The sequence below is a fragment of the Microcaecilia unicolor genome, chromosome 7 (assembly GCF_901765095.1).
Source record: "Microcaecilia unicolor chromosome 7, aMicUni1.1, whole genome shotgun sequence".
In the NCBI taxonomy this organism is placed as follows: Eukaryota; Metazoa; Chordata; class Amphibia; order Gymnophiona; family Siphonopidae; genus Microcaecilia; species Microcaecilia unicolor.
Window position 1 is genome coordinate 16,426,840 of NC_044037.1, and position 25,065 is coordinate 16,451,904.

At 45.1% G+C, this 25,065-nt stretch overlaps 1 protein-coding gene across 6 annotated transcripts in view; it reads left to right on the top strand.

Moving 5' to 3' along the window:
* The window catches only part of LOC115473794 (angiomotin-like), a 124,150-nt gene that overhangs the window by 36,854 nt on the left and 62,231 nt on the right, over nt 1–25,065 (top strand). For 4 of the 6 annotated variants that reach the window (XM_030208900.1, XM_030208904.1, XM_030208902.1 and 1 more), the window contains 2 exons: nt 13,339–13,795; nt 20,752–20,896. In XM_030208900.1, the coding sequence (XP_030064760.1) occupies nt 13,339–13,795; nt 20,752–20,896 (602 nt within the window). Of the gene's footprint in view, nt 1–7,631; nt 7,656–7,701; nt 7,805–13,338; nt 13,796–20,751; nt 20,897–25,065 lie in introns of those variants that run through there. The other 2 variants (XM_030208906.1, XM_030208905.1) reach the window with 2 other exon arrangements.

The following is a 25,065-nucleotide window of genomic DNA, read 5'->3' on the forward strand; positions in this document are numbered from 1 at the left end:
AGACAGTGGTGACAGACGTAGGGGACCTTCCCAAGTTATCAGTGGCAGTGGACATACAAGAAAATATTGACTGGATATATATCATATATATCATATATGATATATAGTAACATAACATAGTAACATAGTAGATGACGGCAGAAAAAGACCTGCACGGTCCATCCAGTCTGCCCAACAAGATAAACTCACATGTGCTACTTTTTGTGTATACCTTACCTTGATTTGTACCTGTCCTTTTCAGGGCACAGACCGTGTAAGTCTGCCCAGCACTATCCCCGCCTCCCAACCATCAGCCCCGCCTCGCATCACCGGTTCTGGCACATATATACGTCTTGCCCCATCCTTGGCCACCTTTAAATCTAGACTGAAAGCCCACCTCTTTAACATTGCTTTTGACTTGTAACCACTCGCCTCCACCTACCCTCCTCTCTTCCTTCCCGTTCACATTAATTGATTTGATTTGCTTACTTTATTTTTTGTCTATTAGATTGTAAGCTCTTTGAGCAGGGACTGTCTTTCTTCTATGTTTGTGCAGCGCTGCGTACGCCTTGTAGCGTATAGAAATGCTAAATAGTAGTAGTAGTAGTAGTAGTAGATATATGATATATATCATATATGATATATATCATATATGATGTATATCATGATATATATCAATGGTATCTGACGCTGTCCAAGCTGAAACACATCTTCTAAAGGGCATTGGATAATATGGGGCATATATAGCGATAGTGTGAGAATACCAAAACTTTCTGGAAACGATTTAGTTCAAATTCGGCATGTTATAGAGTGAACTTGCCATGGGACTCAGACATCTTTCTGTTGAATAAAAGAACCGATATAGATTCAGAAGGCCCAAAATGTTTTGATAAAACCATATGAGTTTGAATGCAGTAAAACTGGTGGTGGCAGCCTGTTGGAAACAGATGGCTGATTAGATTATGGGACATTAGAAAAATGGAGCTACTTAAAACAATAAGAAGAAAGCTAGTAGGGAGATGTAAGATATGCAAATCGTTTTCTAGAGTATATGGTACTAAGTTGGAGGGGGGCCTGAGAGTGAATTAAGTACCATTGTGTGAGCCAGAGGGAAGGGTGATAATGGCATTAATAATCTGTTAAGACAGAATAATTAAAAATGAAGAGGTCTCTGAGATGTGTTTTATGCAGTGACTAGAATGTGTAATAGAGTAATTTGGCAAGGTATAACTTGCATAATACTAGCTGCTTTGAGACTTCTCTCTGGAAAGTTATCTGACGTAGATTTTTTTTTCCAAAGCATTTTTAAAAATCAGTTATGATTATTTTCTCCCCTCCATCAACCAGGCTATTGTACGTTTTCAAATACACGGTGCAAGTTGACCTAATGGGGCCTTCTGCTTCTCCCTCCCTAAGCTAGGATACCCCCTGAAGGAAAAGTCCATTTTTTTTTTGGGGGGGGGGGGGGGGTGCCGGGTTCTTGAAGCCTGGATTGGCCGCTGTCGGAGACAGGATGCTGGGCTTGATGAACCCTTGGTCTTTTCCCAGTATGGCGGTGCTTAAGTGCGTAACCCTTCATTGCCTGCCAGTTAAGTTCTTGTTGACTAGTAATAATGGGTAGCACCTAATTGTCTAATTAGTTTACATGCAGATCTGGGGTCTGCGTCCAAATTTGGGGGTTAGTGGCCACTTCTAAACATATAAACCTTTTTGAATATCAGGCCTCCTGTTTCTTTATGCCTATGCTTCCCAACCGCTGTGCCATGAGGAACTAGCACTGTGGAAGCCATTGTACTGCTGCTTCTACTAACCGGTACCATGGAATTTATGTTCCTTATTAGCCCGGCACGATGGATGGAGTGGGGAAGAGGTTGCGTACCAGGACGATGATCCAAAATTCTCTTATTTCACCCTTATTTGGGAGGTGCGAGCCCTGGGAAATTGAACTTTTGCAAGGCAGCGATGGGTTAGTTGAATAGGCAGGTCCTATAGGTTACAGCAAAACATCCTGCAATTCGTTGAAAGTCAAAGGAAACAAACTTTTGACAAAAAATGTATTTTTCCTCTCTTAAAATCTTAGTGATTGAGTTATCCTTCAAGGTGATTTGAGACATAAGACAACAGTAAAGAAAATTAACGTAGATCCCCCGTACTACCGACATCATTGAGGTAAAGACTCATAGGTGTAAAGGCGGCATGTTCTAAAGACTAGCAGATTAAATTTGAACTGTAATACCTCATCCCAGGGAGGGGTTGGATGGAGGGTTGTGCTTTGCAGCTTCCAGGAACAACCTGATCTGGCCTGCCTTTGTGAGCTGCTTTTAAAAACAAGTCAAACAAATGAGACAGCATGCGTCCATGCTTGAGAAATGAGAAGTGTCTTAGACTAGTAAAACAGGCCCGTTTCTGACACAAATGAAACGGGCGCTAGCAAGGTTGTCTTTGGAGTGTGTATGTTTGAGAGAGTGTGTGTGAGACTGACTGTGTGTGAGAGAGAGAGAGAGTGAATGTGCGAGTGTGTGTGTGTGACAGAGAGAGAGTGAGACTGCTGGGTGCGAGTGTGTCTCCTCTGTCCCCCCTCCAGCCACCCAGCGATTCTCCTCTCTCCCCTGCTCCCCCTCCAGCCACCCAGTGATTCTACTTTTTCCCTTGCCCCCCCTCCAGCCACCCACCGATGCACTTCTCTCCCCTGCCCCCCCCCCTCCAGCCACCCAGCGAGTCTCCTCTGTCCCCTGCTCCCCCTCCAGCCACCCAGCGAAGCTCCTCAGTTCTCTGCCCCCCCTCCAGCCACCCAGCAATTGTTCTATCTCCCCTGCCTCCCCTCCAGCTACCCAGCGATTGTCCTGCCCCCCCCTCCAGCCACCCAGCGATTGTCCTATCTCCCCTGCCCCCCCTCCAGCCACTCCTCCACTTTAATCAGCATATATTAAATTCCCCCTATGTGCTACAGAAAAGCACCGAGCACATCCTATATAATAAAACGCACCTCCAACGTTCTGAAGCCGTAGTTCCGGAACGTTGCAGGAATGCTTCAAGGCTTGAAGGCTTCACTTTTCTCGGCTAGGATATGGTGATAGGTGAGGTGTACACAGAAGAAAGCATTTGACTAAGTTGGCCAGATCTCCTAAAGGAGTGAGTTTCCTGGGCATGCATGATTTTGGGTCTCTGTACACCTATGCAACGGTGACTTCAAGAGTTTGGGCAAGAGGGACTCGCACACGAAGACCTCTTCTAGCCCTTGAGAGTGTGCCTTTCCTTCAGTGGTCTTAGCTGAGGGGGGGGGGGGGGGGGAAACCTACTGAGAGCCCTAGATGCTGCTTACAAAGCATTTACAGAAAGACTGGCTGGGCCTCCTGGGGTTACAGATTTCTGATTCCGTTCCTGAGTGTGAGTTGAAGTCACCCGTTCTAGTGAGCCAAGTGGTGGGTTTTGCCTTCCTCTTGATCACCACCAGTCACAAAGCTTCCTTGCTTGCTTGAACTGTTTCTCTGTTGGCTTGGATCATCTCCCAGTCCTTGTGTGCCTGATCAATCACGAGGAACATGCTGAGGATTCAGCGTGATGAACTAGTGTCTTCTTTCAGGGTACATCTGTGTGTCTGCAGCATATAAATACTTGGCTATGTTTGTAAACTTGAACGGGGGGGGGGGGGGGGGGGGGGGGGAGGGATATTGACTTAAGTTTAAAAAAGACCTGAAATGTGCCGTCTCATGATGGTTGAAGCGTGGATTAGTGCAACATTTCCCAGCTGTGACCTGAAGGCGCACCTAATCAGTCTGATTTTTCTGCATACCTGTTATAAATATTCATGAGATTAGCTTTGCATATTTAATACATGGAAATCTAGCTTATGCATAATCATTGTGGTTGTCCAGAAAACCAGACTGGATTAGGTGTACCTCAGGACTCAGTTGGGAACCAGGGACCTCGCCGGTTAGAACAGTGAATAATAAGTCAGGAGAAACCTCGTGACTTCAAATCCTGCGGTTTTTTTTTTGCTGTTATTGGGGACAAGTCACCAACTCGATCCATGCTGCAGCATAGTTGCACAGAACTATAATCATTCTGTTCTCCCCTCAACCTCCGTACACGAGTGGAGGAGTAGCCTAGTGGTTAGTGCAGCGGACTTTGATCCTGGGGAACTGAGTTCGATTCCCACTGCAGCTCCTTGGGACTTTGGGCAAGTCACTTAACCCTCCATTGCCCCTGGTACAAATAAGTACCTGTATATATGTAAACCGCTTTGAATGTAGTTGCAAAATACCACAGAAAAGCGGTATATCAAGTCCCATTTCCCTTTCCCTATTTGAGATTCTAAATGGAATGTTGCTACTATTTAAGATTCTAAATGGAATGTTGCTGTTCCACTAGCAACATTCATGTAGAAGCCTGCCCTTGCAGATCAGCAACGCGGCCGCGCAGGCTTCTGTTTCTTTGAGTTTGATGTCCTCACAGAAACAGAAGCCTGTGCGGCCGCGTTGCTGTTCTGCAAGGGCAGGCTTCTACATGGAATGTTGCTAGTGGAGTAGCCTAGTGGTTAGTGCAGTGGAACATTGAACGTTGCTACTAGTTGAGATTTTACATGGAATGTTGCTATTATTGGTGATTCTACATGGAATGTTGCCAGTGGAGGAGTAGCCTAGTGGTTAGTGCAGTGGACTTTGATCCTGGGGAACTGAGATCAATTCCCACTGCAGCTCCTTGTGACTCTGAGCAAGTCACTTAACCCTCCATTGCCCCTGATACAAAATAAGTACCTGTATATATGTAAACCGCTTTGAATGTAGTTGCAAAATACCACAGAAAGGCAGTATATCAAGTCCCATTTCCCTTTCCCATAATAGACAGAAGTGTTGATATGGAATCTATCCTGAAGTAGTCTGATTGAATGTATAGTGCAGTGGTCATGCCCAAGGGCTGCAGACAGGTCAGGTTTTAGGATTTTTCCTATGGGATATACTGTCTCGTGCATATTCATTAGGGATATCCTGAAGACCTGACCAAGTTGTGGAAGGAGGAGTGGCCTAATGGTTAGTGCAGCGGGCTTTGATCCTGGCAACCTGGGTTCAATTCCCAGTGCAGCTCCTTGTGACCTTGGGGAAGTCACTTAACCCTCCCATTACCCCAGGTACAAAAAAACCCCCAAAACCCTTAGATTGTGAGCCCTCTAGGGACAGAGTAAGTAGTAGGTAGTATTAAGTTGTGGCCTTTGAGGACTAGGGGGACTGATGCAGAAAGCCTCATGGTAAAGCCAGCCCGGCATGTGGCCTCTGTTCTGAAATTAGCAGTCAAAAATACCACAGCATGCTGTAAGCAATGAGTACGCAAATTACCGCTGTGCTAAAATTTCAGAAGTAATCCGCAGCTCATTGTTAATTGTCACCTTTCCTGTTAGTGCCTGAGCAGTGATATGGACATAAAAAGCATGCAGTCGGCATTTTGCACCCATGTACTGTTGTAGAATATTACATAAGTACATAAGTAACGCCATACTGGGAAAAGACCAAAGGTCCATCGAGCTCAGCATCCTGTCCCCGACAGCGGCCAATCCGGGTCAAGGGCACCTGGCAAGCTTCCCAAACGTATAAACATTCTATACATGTTATTCCCGGAATTGTGGATTTTTCCCAAGTCCATTTAGTAGCGGTCTATGGACTTGTCCTTTAGGAAACCGTCCAACCACCTTTTAAACTCTGCCAAGCTAACCGCCTTCACTACGTTCTCCAGCAACGAATTCCAGAGTTTAATTACGCGTTGGGTGAAGAAAACTTTTCTCCTATTTGTTATAAATTTACTACACTGTAGTTTTATCGCATGCCCCCTAGTCCTAGTATTTTTAGAAAGTGTGTTTTTATGGGGCTATAGTTACACCTGACATAACGGTAATGGTAAATAGTTGACTCTGAAGAAAGGGACATTAACAGTGGTGTGCCACAAGGGCTCAGTTCTTGGTCAGACTCGTTTTAATATTAGTAAACGATATTGTTGAAGGGCTGTCTGGTAAGGTTTGCTTTTTCGTGGCTGATACCAAAATCTGCAGTAGGATGGACAATATGAGGAAGGTCCTAGCGAACCTAAGGGAGCAGTACGGTATAAAGAGTGAAATAGGAGCGGAACTTGGGGGTGATACGTATCAATGATCTTAAGGTGGCAAAACAGATAGATAGACAAGGCGATGGTCATTCTTCTCCCTATGCACCCAAGCATCCTGCCGACTCTTCCCATCAGGAAAAAGGAGTTGATAATGTCTCTGGTGGGATCTCATTTAGACTACTGTATACAGTTCTGGAGACAGCACCTTCAGAAAGATAGAAAATAGATTGTTGGGTTGGATGTGGCTACTAAAGTGGTCAATTCATCATAAAGCCTATGGGGACAGACTTTGAAGATTTCAGTATAGTTTGTATACTTTGGAAGAAAGGTGAGACAGGGGAGATATGACAAAGACATTTTAAATACCTCCAAGGAATAAATATACAAGAGACAGGCCTACTTCTACTACTTATCATTTCTATAGCGCTACTAGGAGTACGCAGCGCTGTATACGGGACATGAAGAGACGGTCCCTGCTCGACAGAGCTTACAATCGAATTAGGACAGACAAACAGGACAAATAAGCGATAAGGACAAAGAGTAGCAAGATTCCATGCAGAATCCCAAGGAGTAGCAAGATTCCGGAATCCCATAGTAGCAAGATTCCGGAATCCCAAAGGCTACTACTTATCATTTCTATAGCGCTACTAGATGTACGCAGCGCTGTACACTGGTCATAAAGAGTCAGTGCCTTCTCGACAGAGCTTACAATCTAATTAGGACAGACAAACAGGACAAATAAGAGATAAGGGAATTACAAAGGTGGGGATGATAAAACATGGGTACTGAACAAGTGAGTAAGGGGTTAGGAGTTAAAAGCAGCATCAAAAAGGTGGGCTTTTAGCCTAGATTTGAAGATGGCCAGAGATGGAGCTTGATGTACCGGCTCAGGAAGTCTAATCCAGGCATATGGTGCAGCAAGATAAAAGGAACGGAGTCTGGAGTTAGCAGTGGAGGAGAAGGGTGCAGATAAGAGAGATTTTACCCAGTGAACGGAGTTCCTGAGGAGGAGTGTAGGGAGAGAGGAGAGGTACTGAGGAGCTGCAGAGTGAATGCACTTGGAAGGCCTCATTCATTGGAAAGGAAGCTCTGGAATGAGGTGTCGCTTGATGAAGATGATAGGAGAGTAATCTGAGAAAATTGTGTGTGTGTGGGGTGGATACATAGAATGACCTCCTGGTGGAAGTGGTGGAGATGCTGCAAAACTTGTGAAAGCACGGGACAAGTACATAAGATCTCTAAGGGAGAGAGAGCCATAGCGGACGGTATGCATGGACAGACTGGATAGTCCATAGGGCCATTATCTGCTGTCATTCTCTATATTTCTTAGGAATGTTGGGAACATGTTTTTAAAGGTGTGTGTGTGTGTGTGTGAATAGGCAGCTTGCTCTTGTCTTTCTACTTTTTGGATCTGTTATCAGAGCTGTCAAGAGTGGAAGGAGGGAATGGGAAGTAAAGTGAAGGGTTGCCAGGAATCTTAGAGCACTGTCCCGCCCTCGGAAGGTGCAACAGCCCTTTAAACAGTGTGTCTTTTATCACTAGGCAGATGCCTCGCAGGGTGGTGATGAACAGGGTGTAATGAGGTGAGCTATTGTTCTTTTAAATTATAAGCTCGGTGGAGATGGGCATGCCAGGCAAGAGGAGTGTGCGAGAATGGTGACCTACATTCCTGGGACGAGAGGCAGATGCTGTGCGGAGAGAACGCACAGGTTTTAAATGTAAATTCGTGCAGGTGAGACCTGATATACCCAGCTTGGTGGGCAGAGCTGAGCAGCTGGCCCTGAGGGCTCGGGACCAGCAAACCGACCCGAAAAGATGGCATAGTGGAGCATGGAAGGAGCCTGGAAGGACACACAACATGAATGGTGCCAAGAGCCTGAGATGTAGAGGAGGTGAAGGTACTCGAATACACGGAGAAAGGAGGTTGGAGGCATTGGGCCCTGGAAGGGAGGGGTGGGGGGGGGGGGTCTGCTGAAGCAGGAGATGACATGTTTAAAGTTTGCTTTCTTCTACAGTAGTTGGTGAGAAATAGCTCTGTAAAGCCAAGTTAATTTGGTAGGGTCTAGAAGGGCTTTATAACGCTGATCTGCTATGTTTTGTTGAATAACCTGAAATAAAGGGACAGGTGTTTTAGATTCTTTAAAAGACCATGTTTGCAGTCTAACAGAGGAGCAATGGGCTGATGTTATAATTCATGTCAGTAAAAGCTTGGTGTCTGCTAGTTCCAGACAAAATCCAGTTGCGGTACACTCGATAAGATGTATACTGGGGTGGGAATGCTTTCTGGCGTTCTTGCCGTTAACTGTGTTTTATGCCTACTAGACACCTGCCTGGTTTGGGGTGTTTGTACTGGGAGACGGTTTGGGATTTCTTCCATAATTCCACAGGCATTTTATGTTATGCTTTTCATAACATAAGAATACAGTCCATATTCCGCAGTCGACCTCGCGGTTCTACACGGATTACAAAATCAAGAAGCTGGAATTGCCAGGAATTTTTTTATTTATTTTATTTTTGTTACATTTGTACCCCGCGCTTTCCCACTCATGGCAGGCTCAGTGCGGCTTACATGGGGCAATGGAGGGTTAAGTGACTTGCCCAGAGTCACAAAGAGCTGCCTGTGCCTGAAGTGGGAATCGAACTCAGTTCCTGAGGACCAAAGTCCACCACCCTAACCACTAGGCCACTCCTCCACTGTTGCTACTATTTGAGATTCCACTAGCAACATTCCACGTGCAGGACGTCAGACTCACAGAAACAGAAGCCTGCGCAGCCTTCTACATGGAATGTTGCTAGTGGAATAGCAACATTCCATGTAGAATCTCCAATAGTAGCAACATTCCATGTAGAATCTCCAATAGTAGCAACATTCCATGTAGAATCTCCAATAGTAGCAACATTCCATGTAGAATCTCCAATTGTAGCAACATTCCATGTAGAATCTCCAATAGTATCTATTTTATTTTTGTTGCATTTGTACCCCGCGCTTTCCCACTCATGGCAGGCTCAATGCGTCTTACATGGGGCAATGGAGGGTTAAGTGACTTGCCCAGAGTCACAAAGAGCTGCCTGTGCCTGAAGTGGGAATTGAACTCAGGCCCTCAGTTCCCCAGGACCAAAGTCCACCACCCTAACCACTAGGCCACTCCTCCACTGTTGCTACTATTTGAGATTCCACTAGCAACATTCCATGTAGAAGTCGGCCCTTGCAGATTACCAATGTGGCCGCGCAGGCTTCTGCTTCTGTGAGTCTGACGTCCTGTACGTGCAGGACGTCAGACTCACAGAAACAGAAGCCTGCGCAGCCTTCTACATGGAATGTTGCTAGTGGAATAGCAACATTCCATGTAGAATCTCCAATAGTAGCAACATTCCAGGTAGAATCTCCAATTGTAGCAACATTCCATGTAGAATCTCCAATAGTATCTATTTTATTTTTGTTGCATTTGTACCCCGCGCTTTCCCACTCATGGCAGGCTCAATGCGTCTTACATGGGGCAATGGAGGGTTAAGTGACTTGCCCAGAGTCACAAAGAGCTGCCTGTGCCTGAAGTGGGAATCGAACTCAGGCCCTCAGTTCCCCAGGACCAAAGTCCACCACCCTAACCACTAGGCCACTCCTCCACTGTTGCTACTATTTGAGATTCCACTAGCAACATTCCACGTAGAAGTCAGCCCTTGCAGATCACCAATGTGGCCGCGCAGGCTTCTGCTTCTGTGAGTCTGACGTCCTGTACATGCAGGACGTCAGACTCACAGAAACAGAAGCCTGCGCAGCCTTCTACATGGAATGTTGCTAGTGGAATAGCAACATTCCATGTAGAATCTCCAATAGTAGCAACATTCCATGTAGAATCTCCAATAGTATCTATTTTATTTTTGTTACATTTGTACCCTGCGCTTTCCCACTCATGGCAGGCTCAATGCGGCTTACATGGGGCAATGGAGGGTTAAGTGACTTGCCCAGAGTCCCACTAGCAACATTCCATGTAGAAGTCGGCCCTTGCAGATCACCAATGTGGCCGCGCAGGCTTCTACATGGAATGTTGCTAGTGGAATAGCAACATTCCATGTAGAATCTCCAATAGTAGCAACATTCCATGTAGAATCTCCAATAGTATCTATTTTATTTTTGTTACATTTGTACCCTGCGCTTTCCCACTCATGGCAGGCTGAATGCGGCTTACATGGGGCAATGGAGGGTTAAGTGACTTGCCCTGAGTCACAAGGAGCTGCCTGTGCCTGAAGTGGGAATCAAACTCAGTTCCTCAAGACCAAAGTCCACCACCCTAACCACTAGGCCACTCCTCCACTGTTGCTACTATTTGAGATTCTACATGGAATGTTGCTATTCCACTAGAAGTCGGCCCTTGCAGATCACCAATGTGGCCGCGCAGGCTTCTGCTTCTGTGAGTCTGACGTCCTGCACGTACGTGCAGGACGTCAGACTCACAGAAGCAGAAGCCTGCGCAGCCTTCTACATGGAATGTTGCTAGTGGAATAGCAACATTCCATGTAGAATCTCCAATAGTAGCAACATTCCATGTAGAATCTCCAATAGTATCTATTTTATTTTTGTTACATTTGTACCCTGTGCTTTCCCACTCATTGCAGGCTCAATGCGGCTTACATGGGGCAATGGAGGGTTAAGTGACTTGCCCAGAGTCACAAGGAGCTGCCTGTGCCTGAAGTGGGAATCGAACTCAGTTCCTCAGTTCCCCAGGACCAAAGTCCACCACCCTAACCACTAGGCCACTCCTCCACTCCATTACTATGGGATTTAAAATACACCGTATCGCAGTAAAAGTGAAATAAGCTCTTTGATATCAATCTTCATGGCAGCTTGTGTTTGAAATAGCTTTTTTTTTTCAGCTTAATGCTGTTTGCCAAGATCTGATTTTATGATAATTACGGAATGTATGTTTTGATGGAGATGTTAGGCACAGTGAGAGGGGGGTTGGCTACTTACTTTCCCGTCACCGTGGAAAAGCCTGTGAAGTGTTTGCGGCTGAATTACTTTGTCTTTAAACTTTCTGTCTTAATATTGTCTCTCCATTAATGTCTGCTTAGTGGCGATATGTAAGTTAATCCTTCACATTCTTACTCAGGATGGGATCTGCAAATATTCCGTCCACACTTAACATACGATATATGATTGTGATGTCGTGTGTGTGAAATTATTTTAAAGAAAAAGATAATGGCTATAAATACTTGATTTTGTAGGGTGGTTGTTGTCTCTTAGCTTCTTTTTGTTTTAATGGTATGATTTTCTGTTGGATAGTTCTATTTGTAAATTGATACGTTTTTTTAATTTAAAAAGTTCTTTTTTGCATTTTCAACATACTGTTTAATAAACAGCAATTTTACTGAACCGAAATATCTAATAGTGAGGAGATGTAACATACTGTCTTACAAGCCAGTGTCAAAATAACTCCTAGTAACATCAGATTTCTTTTTTTTTTTTTTTAATATACCCCAAATTTCTAAACACAGAGACAACTTAGGTGAAGCAAAACAAGAAGAGAAAAAAAGGAAAACCTATGATTTTAAATATGACAATATATGACATTAAAGGGTTCTCTAGGAAAGCTTAGTATGCATTTAGGACACGCTAACGGAATTAGCATGCACGACACGCTAAAAAGTCCATTTTATACTTAGGGTTTCTTGGCATTTAGCCCGCATTAAACTTTAGTAAAAAGGCCACCCTTAATGTCCTGTGCAGTGTAATTTGACTTTTGATATGGGCCATTTTCACAAAACCAAAAGATAAAGGCCTTCAAGTGTTTCTATTTATTAGGATTTAATTCACTCAAGGCGGTGTACAGTTCGAATAAATCAAGCATAAGCAATAGACAATTACAGCAGTGAAAAATATTCAAATACTAATTACAGCGTCAACACAGTACGTAATAGAACATTTTAATAGACGACGTAGGGCAGTGGTTCCCCAGCCAGTCAGGTTTTCAGGATACCCACAATGAATATTCATGAGAGAGATCGGCATGCGCTGCCTTCACAACATGCAAATCTCTCTCATGAATAGTCATTGTGGATATCCTGAAAACCTGACTGGCTGGGGTGCCTCCAGGACCAGGTTTGGAAACCACTGGCGTAGGGTATAAGCAAAGAAGGAGCATATAGGTAAGAGTAAGAGGATTTAGAAAATAAGGCCCCCCCCCCCCCCCCCCCCCGTTTACTAAGCCGTGTGGCAATGCCGACACAGCTATGTCGGTATTAGCGCAAGGCAGCTGCCAGCGCAGCCCAGCAAGCTGGGGGGCAAGGTGACTAATCCTATATAATAAAAAGCACCTCCAACATTCTGAAGCTGACTCCGTGGCACTGTGGCAGTGTAGGGTTCGTAAGTCTGTAGTTCAGCGTTTCATTGGCTCTCACTGTCAACGAAGAACCAATCAGACAGAACGGAACTTGGAGGAGGGAAGTGGAGTGGATTGAATCTCTAACACACAATCATATACAGGGAGGTACGAACATCAGTGGAGGCAAGTGCACAGAACGGAAGGGAAGACAAACATTTAATCACTTTGTCTCACACACACACACACACACACACACTCACACTCACACTCACACTCACACTCACACTCTCTCACATGGGCAACTGTATGTTGCATTCTCACGAGTAAGGAGCTCTTCTGATGTGATTGTTAAACTGATTGAAGGGCCTGAACAAGGAAAACCTTTACCACATTGTAACACCGTTTACACAAAAAAATATTGTATATAAAGAATCTTACACATGTAAACAACAATTATATTCATAATCCAACCGTGGAAACATTAATGGCAGGAACTCATTACATTGCTAGCGCCCGTTTCATTGCGTTAAGAAACGGGCCTTTTTTACTAGTTTTAAAAGAAATTCTAGGATTATGAATTTGCCAAGTTGGATGCTACATCACAATGCTTTGGAATTGGGGGCTGGTACAGATGTCTTGCTGGGTGACACTTGTCTTGACTGGCTGGATGGCTCCCTCAGGGTCAGTTGTGGTAGGTGGGATTAGAACTTGCATCTCCATGTTTTACAGCCGTGCGCTGTAACAGCAAGAACTCATTGCAGGTTGCCATGCCTTGGACCAGAAGGAAAGTTAGCCAGCGATTTAATGATGTATGTGAGCTTGGTTTGGCGTGGCTGCTTCGATGCAGGGACACGCACGTGTAGCTTTTTCCACGGTGCGTGTGGTTTGACTGAAGCTTGCTCCAGGAAACCCCTATACCGAGTTTGTTTGTTTTGCTGTTTTGCAGGCAGAACCAGGATGTATCGCAGCAGCACAGACTCCCACATCATCACAGTCCCACGTCCTCACTCACCTCTCTGGGCTCTCTGACCTTTCTTCAGTCTCCACCACCATCTGCAGGGGCATCTTCCCAGCATCAACAGCTCCTGTCTCCAAGCCAGGGGGACTTTTTTCCCGGGCCCCAACGCTCCCAGCAGCTTTGTCTGTCCAGCCAGGCCCATCAAGGAGATCCCTTCCGCTTGTCCCAGCCTTTCTTGAACCACCAGCAGCAACAGCAGTTGGGGGATTCCTACTACATCATGCCAAGACCTCAGCAGCTCCCTTCTCCTTATCAGCAGATGCAAGGGGACCCCTTTGCCATTGTGTCCAGGGCCCAGCAGATGGTGGAGATCTTGTCCGAGGAGAATAGATCCCTGCGACAGGAACTGGACGGTTGTTATGAGAAAGTCACAAGGTTACAGAAGGTAAACTTTTCTCTCTGCTTGCAAACTCAAACCTATAACCTTAATATGGCTCCTAAAACACTTTTTTTCTCTGTCTTTATCCCATTTGAAATTGGAATGGTTAGGTCGGGGGCTCCTGACCCAGTCTTCGGGATGCACCAAGCTAGTCAAAATTTCAGGATACCCACGATGAATATGCATGAGATAAATTTTTGTCTACAATGGAGGTAGTGCATGCAAATTTATTTCATGCGTATTCATTGTGGGTAACCGGAAAATCTAACTGGCTAGGTGTGTCCTGAGGACTGAGTTGAGAACTCTTGGTTTAGGTAGAAGGCTGAACTTAATTAATTTGAACAGAATTTTTAAGGTAGGGAACAGCAGAATGTCACAATGTTTCAGAATAATATAACAAACTACTACTACTTGACATTTCTAAAGCGCTACTAGGGTTTAGCAGCACTGTACAATTTAACATAGAAGGACAGTCCCTGCTCAAAGGAGCTTACAATCTAAAGGACTCAATCCTGATAATAAATAATAGAGAATATAATATACAATATAACAAAATAAAACCTCCGTCTGGATGCCCCCCCCCCCCCCCCAATACCCCACAATCATATACATGTCCCTACCAAACTAGAAATCTTTGCAAATTGTCCATAGATTTAAGGAAGAGCCACATTTTCAAAGATACCCAGATTCTGTTTTTAGATTCTGTAGAATAGGGATCTTACCTAGTTGGACTGCATTTTGATTAAAAATTTTAATCGCAACTAGTTGCACAATTAGAAAGTTTTAATCATGATTAATTGCGCAATTAAAGGTATTTTATTTTATTTCCCACAGCAGCATACTGACTCTGGGCAAGTCACTTAACCCTCCATTGCCCCAGATACAAAATAAGTATTTGTATATATTATGTAAACAGCTTTCATTGTAACCACATCAATAGAAATCAAACAAAATAAAACGTGGAAAAGAAAATAAGATGATACCTTTTTTATTGGACATAACTTAATACATTTCTTGATTAGCTTTCGAAGGTTGCCCTTCTTCGTCAGATCGGAAATAAGCAAATGTGCTAGCTGACAGTGTATATAAGTGAAAACATTCAAGCATTACTATGACAGTAAAATAGATACTATTGGAGATTCTACATGGAATGTTGCTACTATTGGAGATTCTACATGGAATGTTGCTATTCCAGTAGCAACATTCCATGTAGAAGGCTGCGCAGGCTTCTGTTTCTGTGAGTCTGACGTCCTGCACATACGTGCAGGACGTCAGACTCACAGAAGCAGAAGCCTGCGCGGCCACATTGGTGATCTACAAGGGCCGACTTCTACATGGAATGTTGCTAGTGGAATAGCAACATTCCATGTGGAATCTATAGAAATCAAACAAAATAAAACATGGAAAAGAAAATAAGATGATACCTTTTTTATTGGACATAACTTAATACATTTATTGATTAGCTTTCGAAGGTTGCCCTTCTTCCTCAGATCGGAAAATCTACAGAAAGGCAATATATCAAATCCCATCCCCCTTCCCTTTAATCTCCCACCCCCAGATGCAACATCTCTTCCTCTCTTTCCTTCCCTCCCTCCCTCCCTCCCCTCCACCCCCAAGAGCTCTTCTCATGGCTGCTGATGCTCACTGCCTGGGCCATAGATTCCTGCTGTGAACTGGGCAGCCAGCCAATCATGCCATCAGCTTTTATAGAAGACAGCATACCTGCACAGCTCCTAACCTTTCGAAAACATTAAAATTCCAGTATTTAAAACCTTCATTTTTAATCTTTAACCACTTATAAGGGGAAAGGGAATGGGACTTGTATACCGCCTTTCTGTGGTTTTTCCAACTACATTCAAAGCGGTTTACATATATACAGGTACTTATTCGTAGCTGGGGCAATGGAGGGTTAAGTGACTTGCCCAGAGTCACAAGGAGCTGCAGTGGGAATCGAACCCAGTTCCCCAGGATCAGAGTCCGCTGCACTAACCACTAGGCTACTCCTCCACTAGCAACATTCCATGTAGAAGCCTGCCCTTGCAGATCAGCAATGCGGCCACGCAGGCTTCTGACTCACAGAAACAGAAGCCTGTGCGGCCGCGTTGCTGATCTGCAAGGGCAGGCATCTACATGGAATGTTGCTAGTGGAATAGCAACATTTCATGTAGAATCTCAAATAGTAGCAACATTCCGTGCAGAATCTCAAATAGGAAAAGGGAAATAGGGACTTGATATACCGCCTTTCTGAGGTTTTTTTGCAACTACATTCAAAGCGGTTTACATATATTAAGGTACTTATTTTGTACCTGGGGCAGTGGAGGGTTAAGTGACTTGCCCAGAGACACAAGGAGCTGCAGTGGGAATCAAACCCAGTTCCCCGGGATCAGAGTCCGCTGCACTAACCACTAGGCTACTCCTCCACTCCACTAGCAACATTCCATGTAGAAGCCTGCCCTTGCAGATCAGCAATGCGGCCACGCAGGCTTCTGACTCACAGAAACAGAAGCCTGTGCGGCCGCGTTGCTGATCTGCAAGGGCAGGCTTCTACATGGAATGTTGCTAGTGGAATAGCAACATTTCATGTAGAATCTCAAATAGTAGCAACATTCCGTGCAGAATCTCAAATAGGAAAAGGGAAATAGGGACTTGATATACCGCCTTTCTGAGGTTTTTTTTGCTACATTCAAAGCGGTTTACATATATTAAGGTACTTATTTTGTACCTGGGGCAGTGGAGGGTTAAGTGACTTGCCCAGAGTCACAAGGAGCTGCAGTGGGAATCAAACCCAGTTCCCCGGGATCAGAGTCCGCTGCACTGACCACTAGGCTACTCCACCTTACAGCCATGTTTTATGTAAAATCTGCATTCTCCTGATACTCCCATGACCTCAAATGGAACACTATTAATTTGTAGCGATTTCCCTAAAAACGGGACCCAAATGAACCCATGGCACATGTCTACAAGCTTCCCACACCTGAACTCTTTATTTAAAACCTTTCCAGACACTTTTAAGACCCTCTAAATATTGATTTTAGTGGGTAGCACATGCGCATAAAATCGCACCATTTTGGGTTCCTCTTGGGTTTTCTGTAACCCCTCTCCCCTTCACTTCCCAGAAATCTTTGGGGCTAAAGTCTACAAAATGCGCCATTCGTGCATGCGCCATTGCGGCAATCTCGAGCACTTATCAGTGCCTTCCTTACATGGGCCTCCTCCTGCCCCAGAACACTTTTAAAATTATTCAGTGTTTGCCTCGGGACCCCCAAAGTCTTACATTTTTAGGCCAGGCAGCTCCCAGCCAAAACTGGGTCCTCCGCGCATGTGCAAGCCCGCGCCATCACCGCACATGCGCGGCAGGCTTCCCAACTCGGACAGAGTCATGGTCTTTCCTGCAGCCTCTCCTGGGCCAAAACAAAACTTCTGCGTCTCAGAAAAAACCCCCCTTTGGTCCGGAACGGGCACACCCGCGTTGGGACCGTGACCCCCACCTGCGGATGCTCCGTATGCCTGCTCTAACTTTCTGGGACCCCCCTAGGGGAAAAACCCACAATTTTTTAACCACAGGTTACATTACACAAAATCTCTGCTGATCAGAGCTTGGGTGTATTCGGTTGAAATTTGTTTGACTTAGGGGGTACTTGACTTGAAGTTGAGAGACGCTGCTTCCGAACTAAGTGGCCTAATGGTTAGGGTGGTGGACTTTGGTCCTGGGGAACTGAGGAACTGAGTTCGATTCCCACTTCAGGCACAGGCAGCTCCTTGTGACTCTGGGCAAGTCACTTAACCCTCCATTGCCCCAGGTACAAATATAAGTACCTGTATATAATATGTAAGCCGCATTGAGCCTGCCGTGAGTGGGAAAGCGCGGGGTACAAATGTAATAAAAATAAAAAATACTCATTTGTTTTTTTTTACAAATATGAGCTGAAGGCATGCTTCATTAAAGTACATGAGCCATTTCCCTGCCCAAATCTAAAATTTATCTGAGGCAAAGGAGGATGAAGTGACTTTCCCAAGGTCACAAGGAACATGGTGGGGGTGGGGTGGGGGAGGTAGAAGAGAGAGATGAATCCTGGTTCCCCTGCTTCACAAGGGGTCCTTCTACTAAGGTGCACACAAAATCTGGTAGACGCCCATTATATTCCTAATGGGGGTCTTATTTAGTACAGCTTAGTAAAAGGACCCCTATTGATTTATTGGCCTAATTTAAGGCATCCAAGCATAAAGTGTGTCATCTGCGCATTGCAGCAAGTACCTTTTTTTGCTACTATTTCAAAAACAAAGGGAGGAGAAGCTTTTAGAATGAAATTGATGCCTAACTAGTGGAATAAACAATCTCAAATAGTTACAATACAGGTTTTTCTGTGCTTGGTTTTGATTTTTAGGTTTCTCATTTCCATTTTATGATGTAATTCTCCCTCCCATCTGGAATCTGTCACCATGCATTAAGGGCTGGTTTCTCCTTTGGCACATTTCCCGTTCTGGCTTCCATCAGAGGCATTTTGATGGAGTCTGACAACTCCCTTCTAATCAGGGAGCTGCGTGCCTTACTCTTTTTTTTTTCTTTTTTTTTCCCCTCCCTGCTCTTGGCAGCTTTGCTTTTAATGTTGACGCCACAGATTCCCTGGCTAACTTTGTGATTTGAGCCACCATCCGCCCCTCCCCCGAGCGCACATCCAGTTGGGATGACAGCAACAGCACCGGGCTTGGGGTTTCTGAGCTTGGACACAGTGCAAGCAGTGGGATGGCCATAGTTGAGGAAAGGGGGGGGGGGGGGCTTAAAGTGTAGGGAGTTTGATGAAGAGTCCTAAAGGAATTGCGACAAGGTTGGAGGAGAGGGAGGTGTGTTTGAGTATGGAGATATATAGAGAGGGTAATTGTGTGTGGGTTTGGGGATAGGGGAAGGAGGTAGAGAGAGATGTCTGAAAGATTTACTGTGTCGGTTTTTGCACTTTCTGTCTCACAATATTGCCTCCACAGTCCACATGGACATCCAAGCTGCCCCCTCTCTCCAGTCAGTCAGCCATTACACATTAACATAGTAACAAAGTAAGTGACGACAGATAAAGACCTGAACGGTCCATCCAGTCTGCCCAACAAGATAAACTCATTTTACATGGTATGTGCTACTTTTTGTCCCTGCCTATCTCAGGGCATAGACCGTAAAAGTCTGCCCAGCACTGTTCCTGTACTAAAAGTTCTGAAGCTAAGTCGAAGCCCCTTAAAATTTACACTCAAGCCCATCCATATCTATTCAGCCACGATCAGGGCACAGACCGTAAAAGTCTGTCCAGCACTGTTCTTGTACTAAAAGTTCTGAAGATTCTGGAATCCTAAAGAGTGACAAGATTCCGGAATCCCAATTAGTAGCAACATTCCATGTAGAACCCCAAAGAGTAACATAGCAACATAGTAAGTGACGGCAAATAAAGACCTTATGGTCCATCTAGTTTGCCCAACAAGATAAACTCATTTTACATGGTATGTGATACTTTATACCCGAGATTGATTTGTCCTTGCCATTCTCAGGGCACAGACCGTAAAAGTCTGCCCAGCACTCTTCTTGTACTAAAAGTTCTGAAGATTCTGGAATCCTAAAGAGTGACAAGATTCCGGAATCCCAATTAGTAGCAACATTCCATGTAGAACCCCAAAGAGTAACATAGTAAATGACGGCAGATAATGACCTGAACAGTCCATCCAGTCTGCCCAACAAGATGAACTCATTTTATATGGTATGTGATAACTTTATACCCAAGTTTGATTTGTCTTTGCCATTCTCAGGTCACAGACCGTACAAGTCTGTCCAGCACTGTTCTTGTACTAAGTTCTCAAGCTAACGTCGAAGCCCCTTAAAATTTACACTCCAGCCCCTCCATATCTATTCAGTCACGATCAGGGCACAGACCGTAGAAGTCCGCCCTGCACCGGTTTTACTCTCCAAATACCAGCTTTTAGGGCTCATTTCTCTTTTGGTGTAATCTAGACAGTTATATAGAGTTTTAGACCTCCATGTACTCCTAAAATAAAAAAAAAACGTGTTAATTTGCACTCTATTTTTATCATTACTTAGCCTTGGTGTGTACCAGAGAAACTTGGGCCCACCTCCAGGCATTACAACAGTGAATAGGCCTATCCATGTTGAATACACCTATTACAGCTCTGATAGTCCCGTTTGAGGGAAGGCAAATGATATGTTCGAAGGTATATAATGCTATGTTTTTTAGTGCTACATGTTTTGGGGAGGCCAAAATGAAGTACCTCATTCTCGACTCATCCATTGTCTCAGGTACAAACCTAAGATTGTCGGTCCTCCAGGGACTGGACAATACATCCAAGTGCAGTCAGTAATGCACCTTGAGCTACAACTGAAAAGTAAATGAACTGAATCCAAAGTACCTTCTTCCATTGACATGCACGCACCAGTTGAACTGCTATCATGAAGGTCCAACCAAGTCTTTGATATAGAGACGCAACAGGTGAAGCAGCACCTGTTTTCCAGCTAAAGTGAGCATAATGTAGGAGATGCTTGGATGGAAAGGGATACTGTCTGAAATCGATCTCTGGGGGAAGGATCAGGGGAGATAGGATATTGCAACTCTGTTCTCTATGAGCTAGAGGGAGTACAAGTAATTTAGATGGAGTGTGAGGGTTTAGGAAGAGCCAATGGAACATCTGTCTGAAGAGTTGTGCAGTGAGGATAGGAGGCAAGACATGTGAGAAGGGAGCAGGCTGGAGAGGTGAGGGGTGGTGTGGGGGGGTTCAACACGAAAACGATCTCCAAAGCAGTTTCTAGTGTGTGAGGGAGGATGGAATGAGCCATGACATACCGTAGAACCAGTTTGCGTTCATAGCAGAAGCTGGAATGGTTCGGACTTGGAGTTGGGTTCTAAAACAATATGAACTGATTTCAACTGTAGGGTGGAAATAATTCCTGTGTTTTTAAAAATTTTTTACTACAGCTAGAGACTGAAATCCAACAAGTTTCTGAGGCATATGAAAACCTTGTGAAGTCGTCTTCAAAGCGTGAGACCTTGGAGAAGGCCATGAGGAACAAGCTGGAGGGAGAGATTAGGAGACTTCATGACTTCAACCGAGATCTGCGAGGTAAATCGAGAAACGGCTCGGGGTTCTGTCCAACACCTGGAGCGTTGGAAAAGGGTTTTGTTGGGTTAGAGTGCCATGTTAGATGATATGAGATAAAGGCCAGTTAGTTCATGCAGTCTGTCTGGTTATTTCTGCCTGTGCTGCTCAGGTCATATCCCAGCTGCCATTCACAGATGTTTGACAGCTTGCAGGTATCGGCGGCTTATCTGGTTGGGATTTGTCCTCTTAGGATTCTCTATCATCCTGACTAGATGAGCATACAAGTTCCCATATTTAATCCAACACTGTAGAGAGGTGAATGGCAGGCACCCAAGTGGGGAGAGTATGTGAGCACTTGGGTGTATAATTTTCTCTCGCAGAGTATGATGTGAATCTGCTGTAGCCCCTGTAGCCAGGGCTGGATTTGAGGTGGGGAGTGGGGGGTGGGGGGAGGCTTCTCCTCTCTTGAAAGAGAAGAAGATGCCTTCCTCCTCCCCTACTCCGATCACCTCCTCTTGCAACTCTCCCTTATTTTGGAGCTCTCCTCTAGAATCAGTGGGACACTGCAGTGTTACTGGAAGGAGAATTCCTCATGGGGCGTTTTGGCCTTCATGTGCTGAGAGACTCTGCTGTCCCCTATAATAGGCTTCCGGTCACTGTAGCTACCCATATAAGGGATGGGGCCCAAAGATTGGTAGACCCCTATGCTGTATTTTCTTTCAGCAGATGTTGCACTGTGCTGTTAATTCTACAGGAAGAAGCCCAGACCGAGAACAGCAGAGGACACAGTGCTTTGGTGCTTGTTGCCTATGCCGAAATGCAGACCTTGGAAGTGTCCTGAGCTGTGAGGTTGCCTGGTTACAAACTGACCGGTCTCCTCATCCTTCGGTGTGCCTTTATAGCAGACTCGAAGCCAAAGAGCCACGTTATTAGTGGACTCTGAGAGCTGGGCACTAGGGAAACCAAGCTCCAAAATTCAACCAACGTTATTTGATGGGCAGTCGGATGTGCCAACCTGTTTATTTAAAAAAAATGCTCATGGTACTGGCACACACAGTGCAGGGCAGTTGGCAGTAGAGGAATGGGCTCCTACAGCAACCCCTGTTGGTCCAGAGCTTGAGGTAAGCATCATACGGAGAGATGTCCAGGCCCCCATTTTCCGTGTTGATGATCATTGGGGATTGGTAGTGGGAACCGCACGTATTGGTGGCCGGAGTAAGAAATGCCGGTCGTGCCTGCTCTTCAGAGAGATTCATAAATTATTTGGTGTAGAAAAGGTTTCTTTATTGAATTCCAGTCTTTAATTTTCTTTATTGACGACGAAAAAAAATCATAATATACATGCTGTCCAAATATCAGTGTGACAACCCTCTGTACCAACATAATATACACAAAGATAATCATTCTTCGCCATGCTTTAAAAATTTTTTTTTTTGTTACATTTGTACCCTGCGCTTTCCCACTCATGGCAGGCTCAATGCGGCTTACATGGGGCAATGGAGGGTTAAGTGACTTGCCCAGAGTCACAAGGAGCTGCCTGTGCCTGCAGTGGGAATCTAACTCAGTTCCTCAGTTCCCCAGGACCAAAGTCCGCCACTCCTCCACTAGGCCACTCCACTTCCCTCACCCCCCGCCCCCCCCCAAATCCCCTTAATAAAACAAAATAAGTGCAACAAACATCCTGATCAATACGAGTGATGTAGCAGAAATACTATTCATGTAACAAAACCTTACAAGAAAGAACAGAGGTACAGTTGACGTCATCCCTCCACCACCCATTCATATATACACCTCCTTCCCCCTAACTGCCATCCACTTCCCCAGTCCCTATATAGCATAATCCAAAGTATATTCTTCCAAGTAATTCCTCCCTCTTATAGTATCTTGTAACGCTGAATTAAGGAGGGTCTGAGGTTATGTGACCTCCCTGACGCCCCAAAAAGAGAAGGAAGAATAGGAGAAAAAGGAAAAAAAAAGAAAAGGAAAAACCCGACCCCTCCCTGTAGCATCACCCCCCCTCCTGCCCTGAGTAGTCAAACGTGAGAAAATAAAAAAACATTTTTTCGTTAGTTCATCAAGCACCAATTATAAAGGCTGATAGTAACATAGTAGATGACGGCAGAAAAAGACCTGCACGGTCCATCCAGTCTGCCCAACAAGACAAACATATGTGTATACCTTACCTTGATTTGTACCTGCCTTATTCAGGGCACAGACCGTATAAGTCTGCCCTCCACTATCCTCGCCTCCCAACCACCAACCCCTCTTCCCCCCACCTGCTCCGCCACCCAATTTCGGCTAAGCTTCTGAGGATCCATTTCTACTGCACAGGATTCCTTTATGCATATCCCACGCATGTTTGAATTCCGTTACCGTTTTCATCTCCACCACCTCCCACGGGAGGGCATTCCAAGCGTCCACCACCCTGTCCGTGAAAAAATACTTCCTGACATCTTTCCTGAGGCTGCCCCCCTTCAACCTCATTTCATGTCCTCTGATCATTAATGAGTAGGCTGCAAGCTCGGGGAGAGAGCCCCTGAACTTCCAGTCTTTAATATATGTGTTCATGCCTTGGTTCTGCTTGTTCTGGGCCACTGTCATAGGCCCTGGAACTCGTCAGCTTAACATTACTGCCAAAATTTGTAATAATCTAAACAGCTGCCAAACCCAGAGATGCCAAGTTACCCAGTTTCAGGCTGTAGACTTTTTTTTTTTTTTAACCAGGTCCTGGTTTTGAACTTACAACCCAAAGCAGTAAGGTATTTGTAGTGCCTGATCCTGCTTGTTGAAATCAGCCTGCAAGTTCCATAATGCACCAGGTCAGAAATCTAGGACTATCCCAAAATCTCCAGTAGAGCCCGAATGAACCCAGAATTTTTGTTTTTTTACTGAAACTGTAAATGAAAATGTCCCCCTCCTCCTGACACCAGTAGGTCCTCCTTAGGCCTACCTTAAGAAGCCTTAGTGGTCTAGCGGTGTTTTGGGGGCAGGAACAAACCCCACTTGTTCCTACCCCGTGCTGCTGCTCCAATGGAAATGGCTGCCGAGACTTTCTTTGGCAGCCACAGGAAGTCCTGGCAGCCATTTTGTGGTTGGAACCAGCATGGGCAGGATTGAGTCCCCTGCCTGTTGTGGTTTCAACTGCAAAATGGCTGCCGAGACCTCCTTCAACAGTCTCAGCAGCTATTTCCATTGGAGCAGTGGCACGTTTAGGAATGAGTGGGATTTGTTCTTGCCCCCGATAAGGCCACTAGACCACCAGGGCTTCATAAGGTAGGCCTGGGTGGGGCTTACTGGTATTGTGCGGGGAGTAATCATGGTTGAGGTTTGGGGGGGGAGTGATCGCAGTTCGTTTTGGTGCTGAAACCAAAATTGGGTTGGCCTCTAGTCTCCAGCCTGGAATTGGGTAACTTGGCTTGTCTGCAAACCTATGTATGACCCAGAATTGAAACTGGGATCCAGTGCCCTGAGCCTTTATTCAGAGTTATCTGGGGGACCCTGCCCCCTTTATATGCCGTTATATCGCTCCATGGTGCGACCACACCTTGAGTATTGTGTTCAATTCTGGTCGCCGCATCTCAAGAAAGATATAATAGAATTGGAAAAGGTGCAGCGAAGGGCGACTAAAATGTTAGCGGGGATGGGACGACTTCCCTATGAAGAAAGACTAAGGAGGTTAGGGCTTTTCAGCTTGGAGAAGAGACGGCTGAGGGGAGACATGATAGAGGTATATAAAATAATGAGTGGAACAGGTGGATGTGAAGCGTCTGTTCACGCTTTCCAAAAGTACTAGGACTAGGGGGCATGCGATGAAACTAGAGTGTAGTAAATTTAAAACAAATCGGAGAAACTTTTTCTTCACCCAACGTGTAATTAAACTCTGGAATTCGTTGCCGGAGAACGTGGTGAAGGCGGTTAGCTTGGCAGAGTTTAAAAGGGGGTTAGAGAGTTTCCTAAAGGACAAGTCCATAAACCACTACTAAATGGACTTGGGAAAAATCCACAATTCCAGGAATAACATATATAGAATGTTTGTACGTTTGGGAAGCTCGCCAGGTGCCCTTGGCCTGGATTGGCCGCTGTCGTGGACAGGATGCTGGGCTCGATGGACCCTTGGTCTTTTCCCAGTGTGGCATTACTTATGTACTTATATTATAACCCCTCTCACTTTGAGTCATCGATGAGCCAGG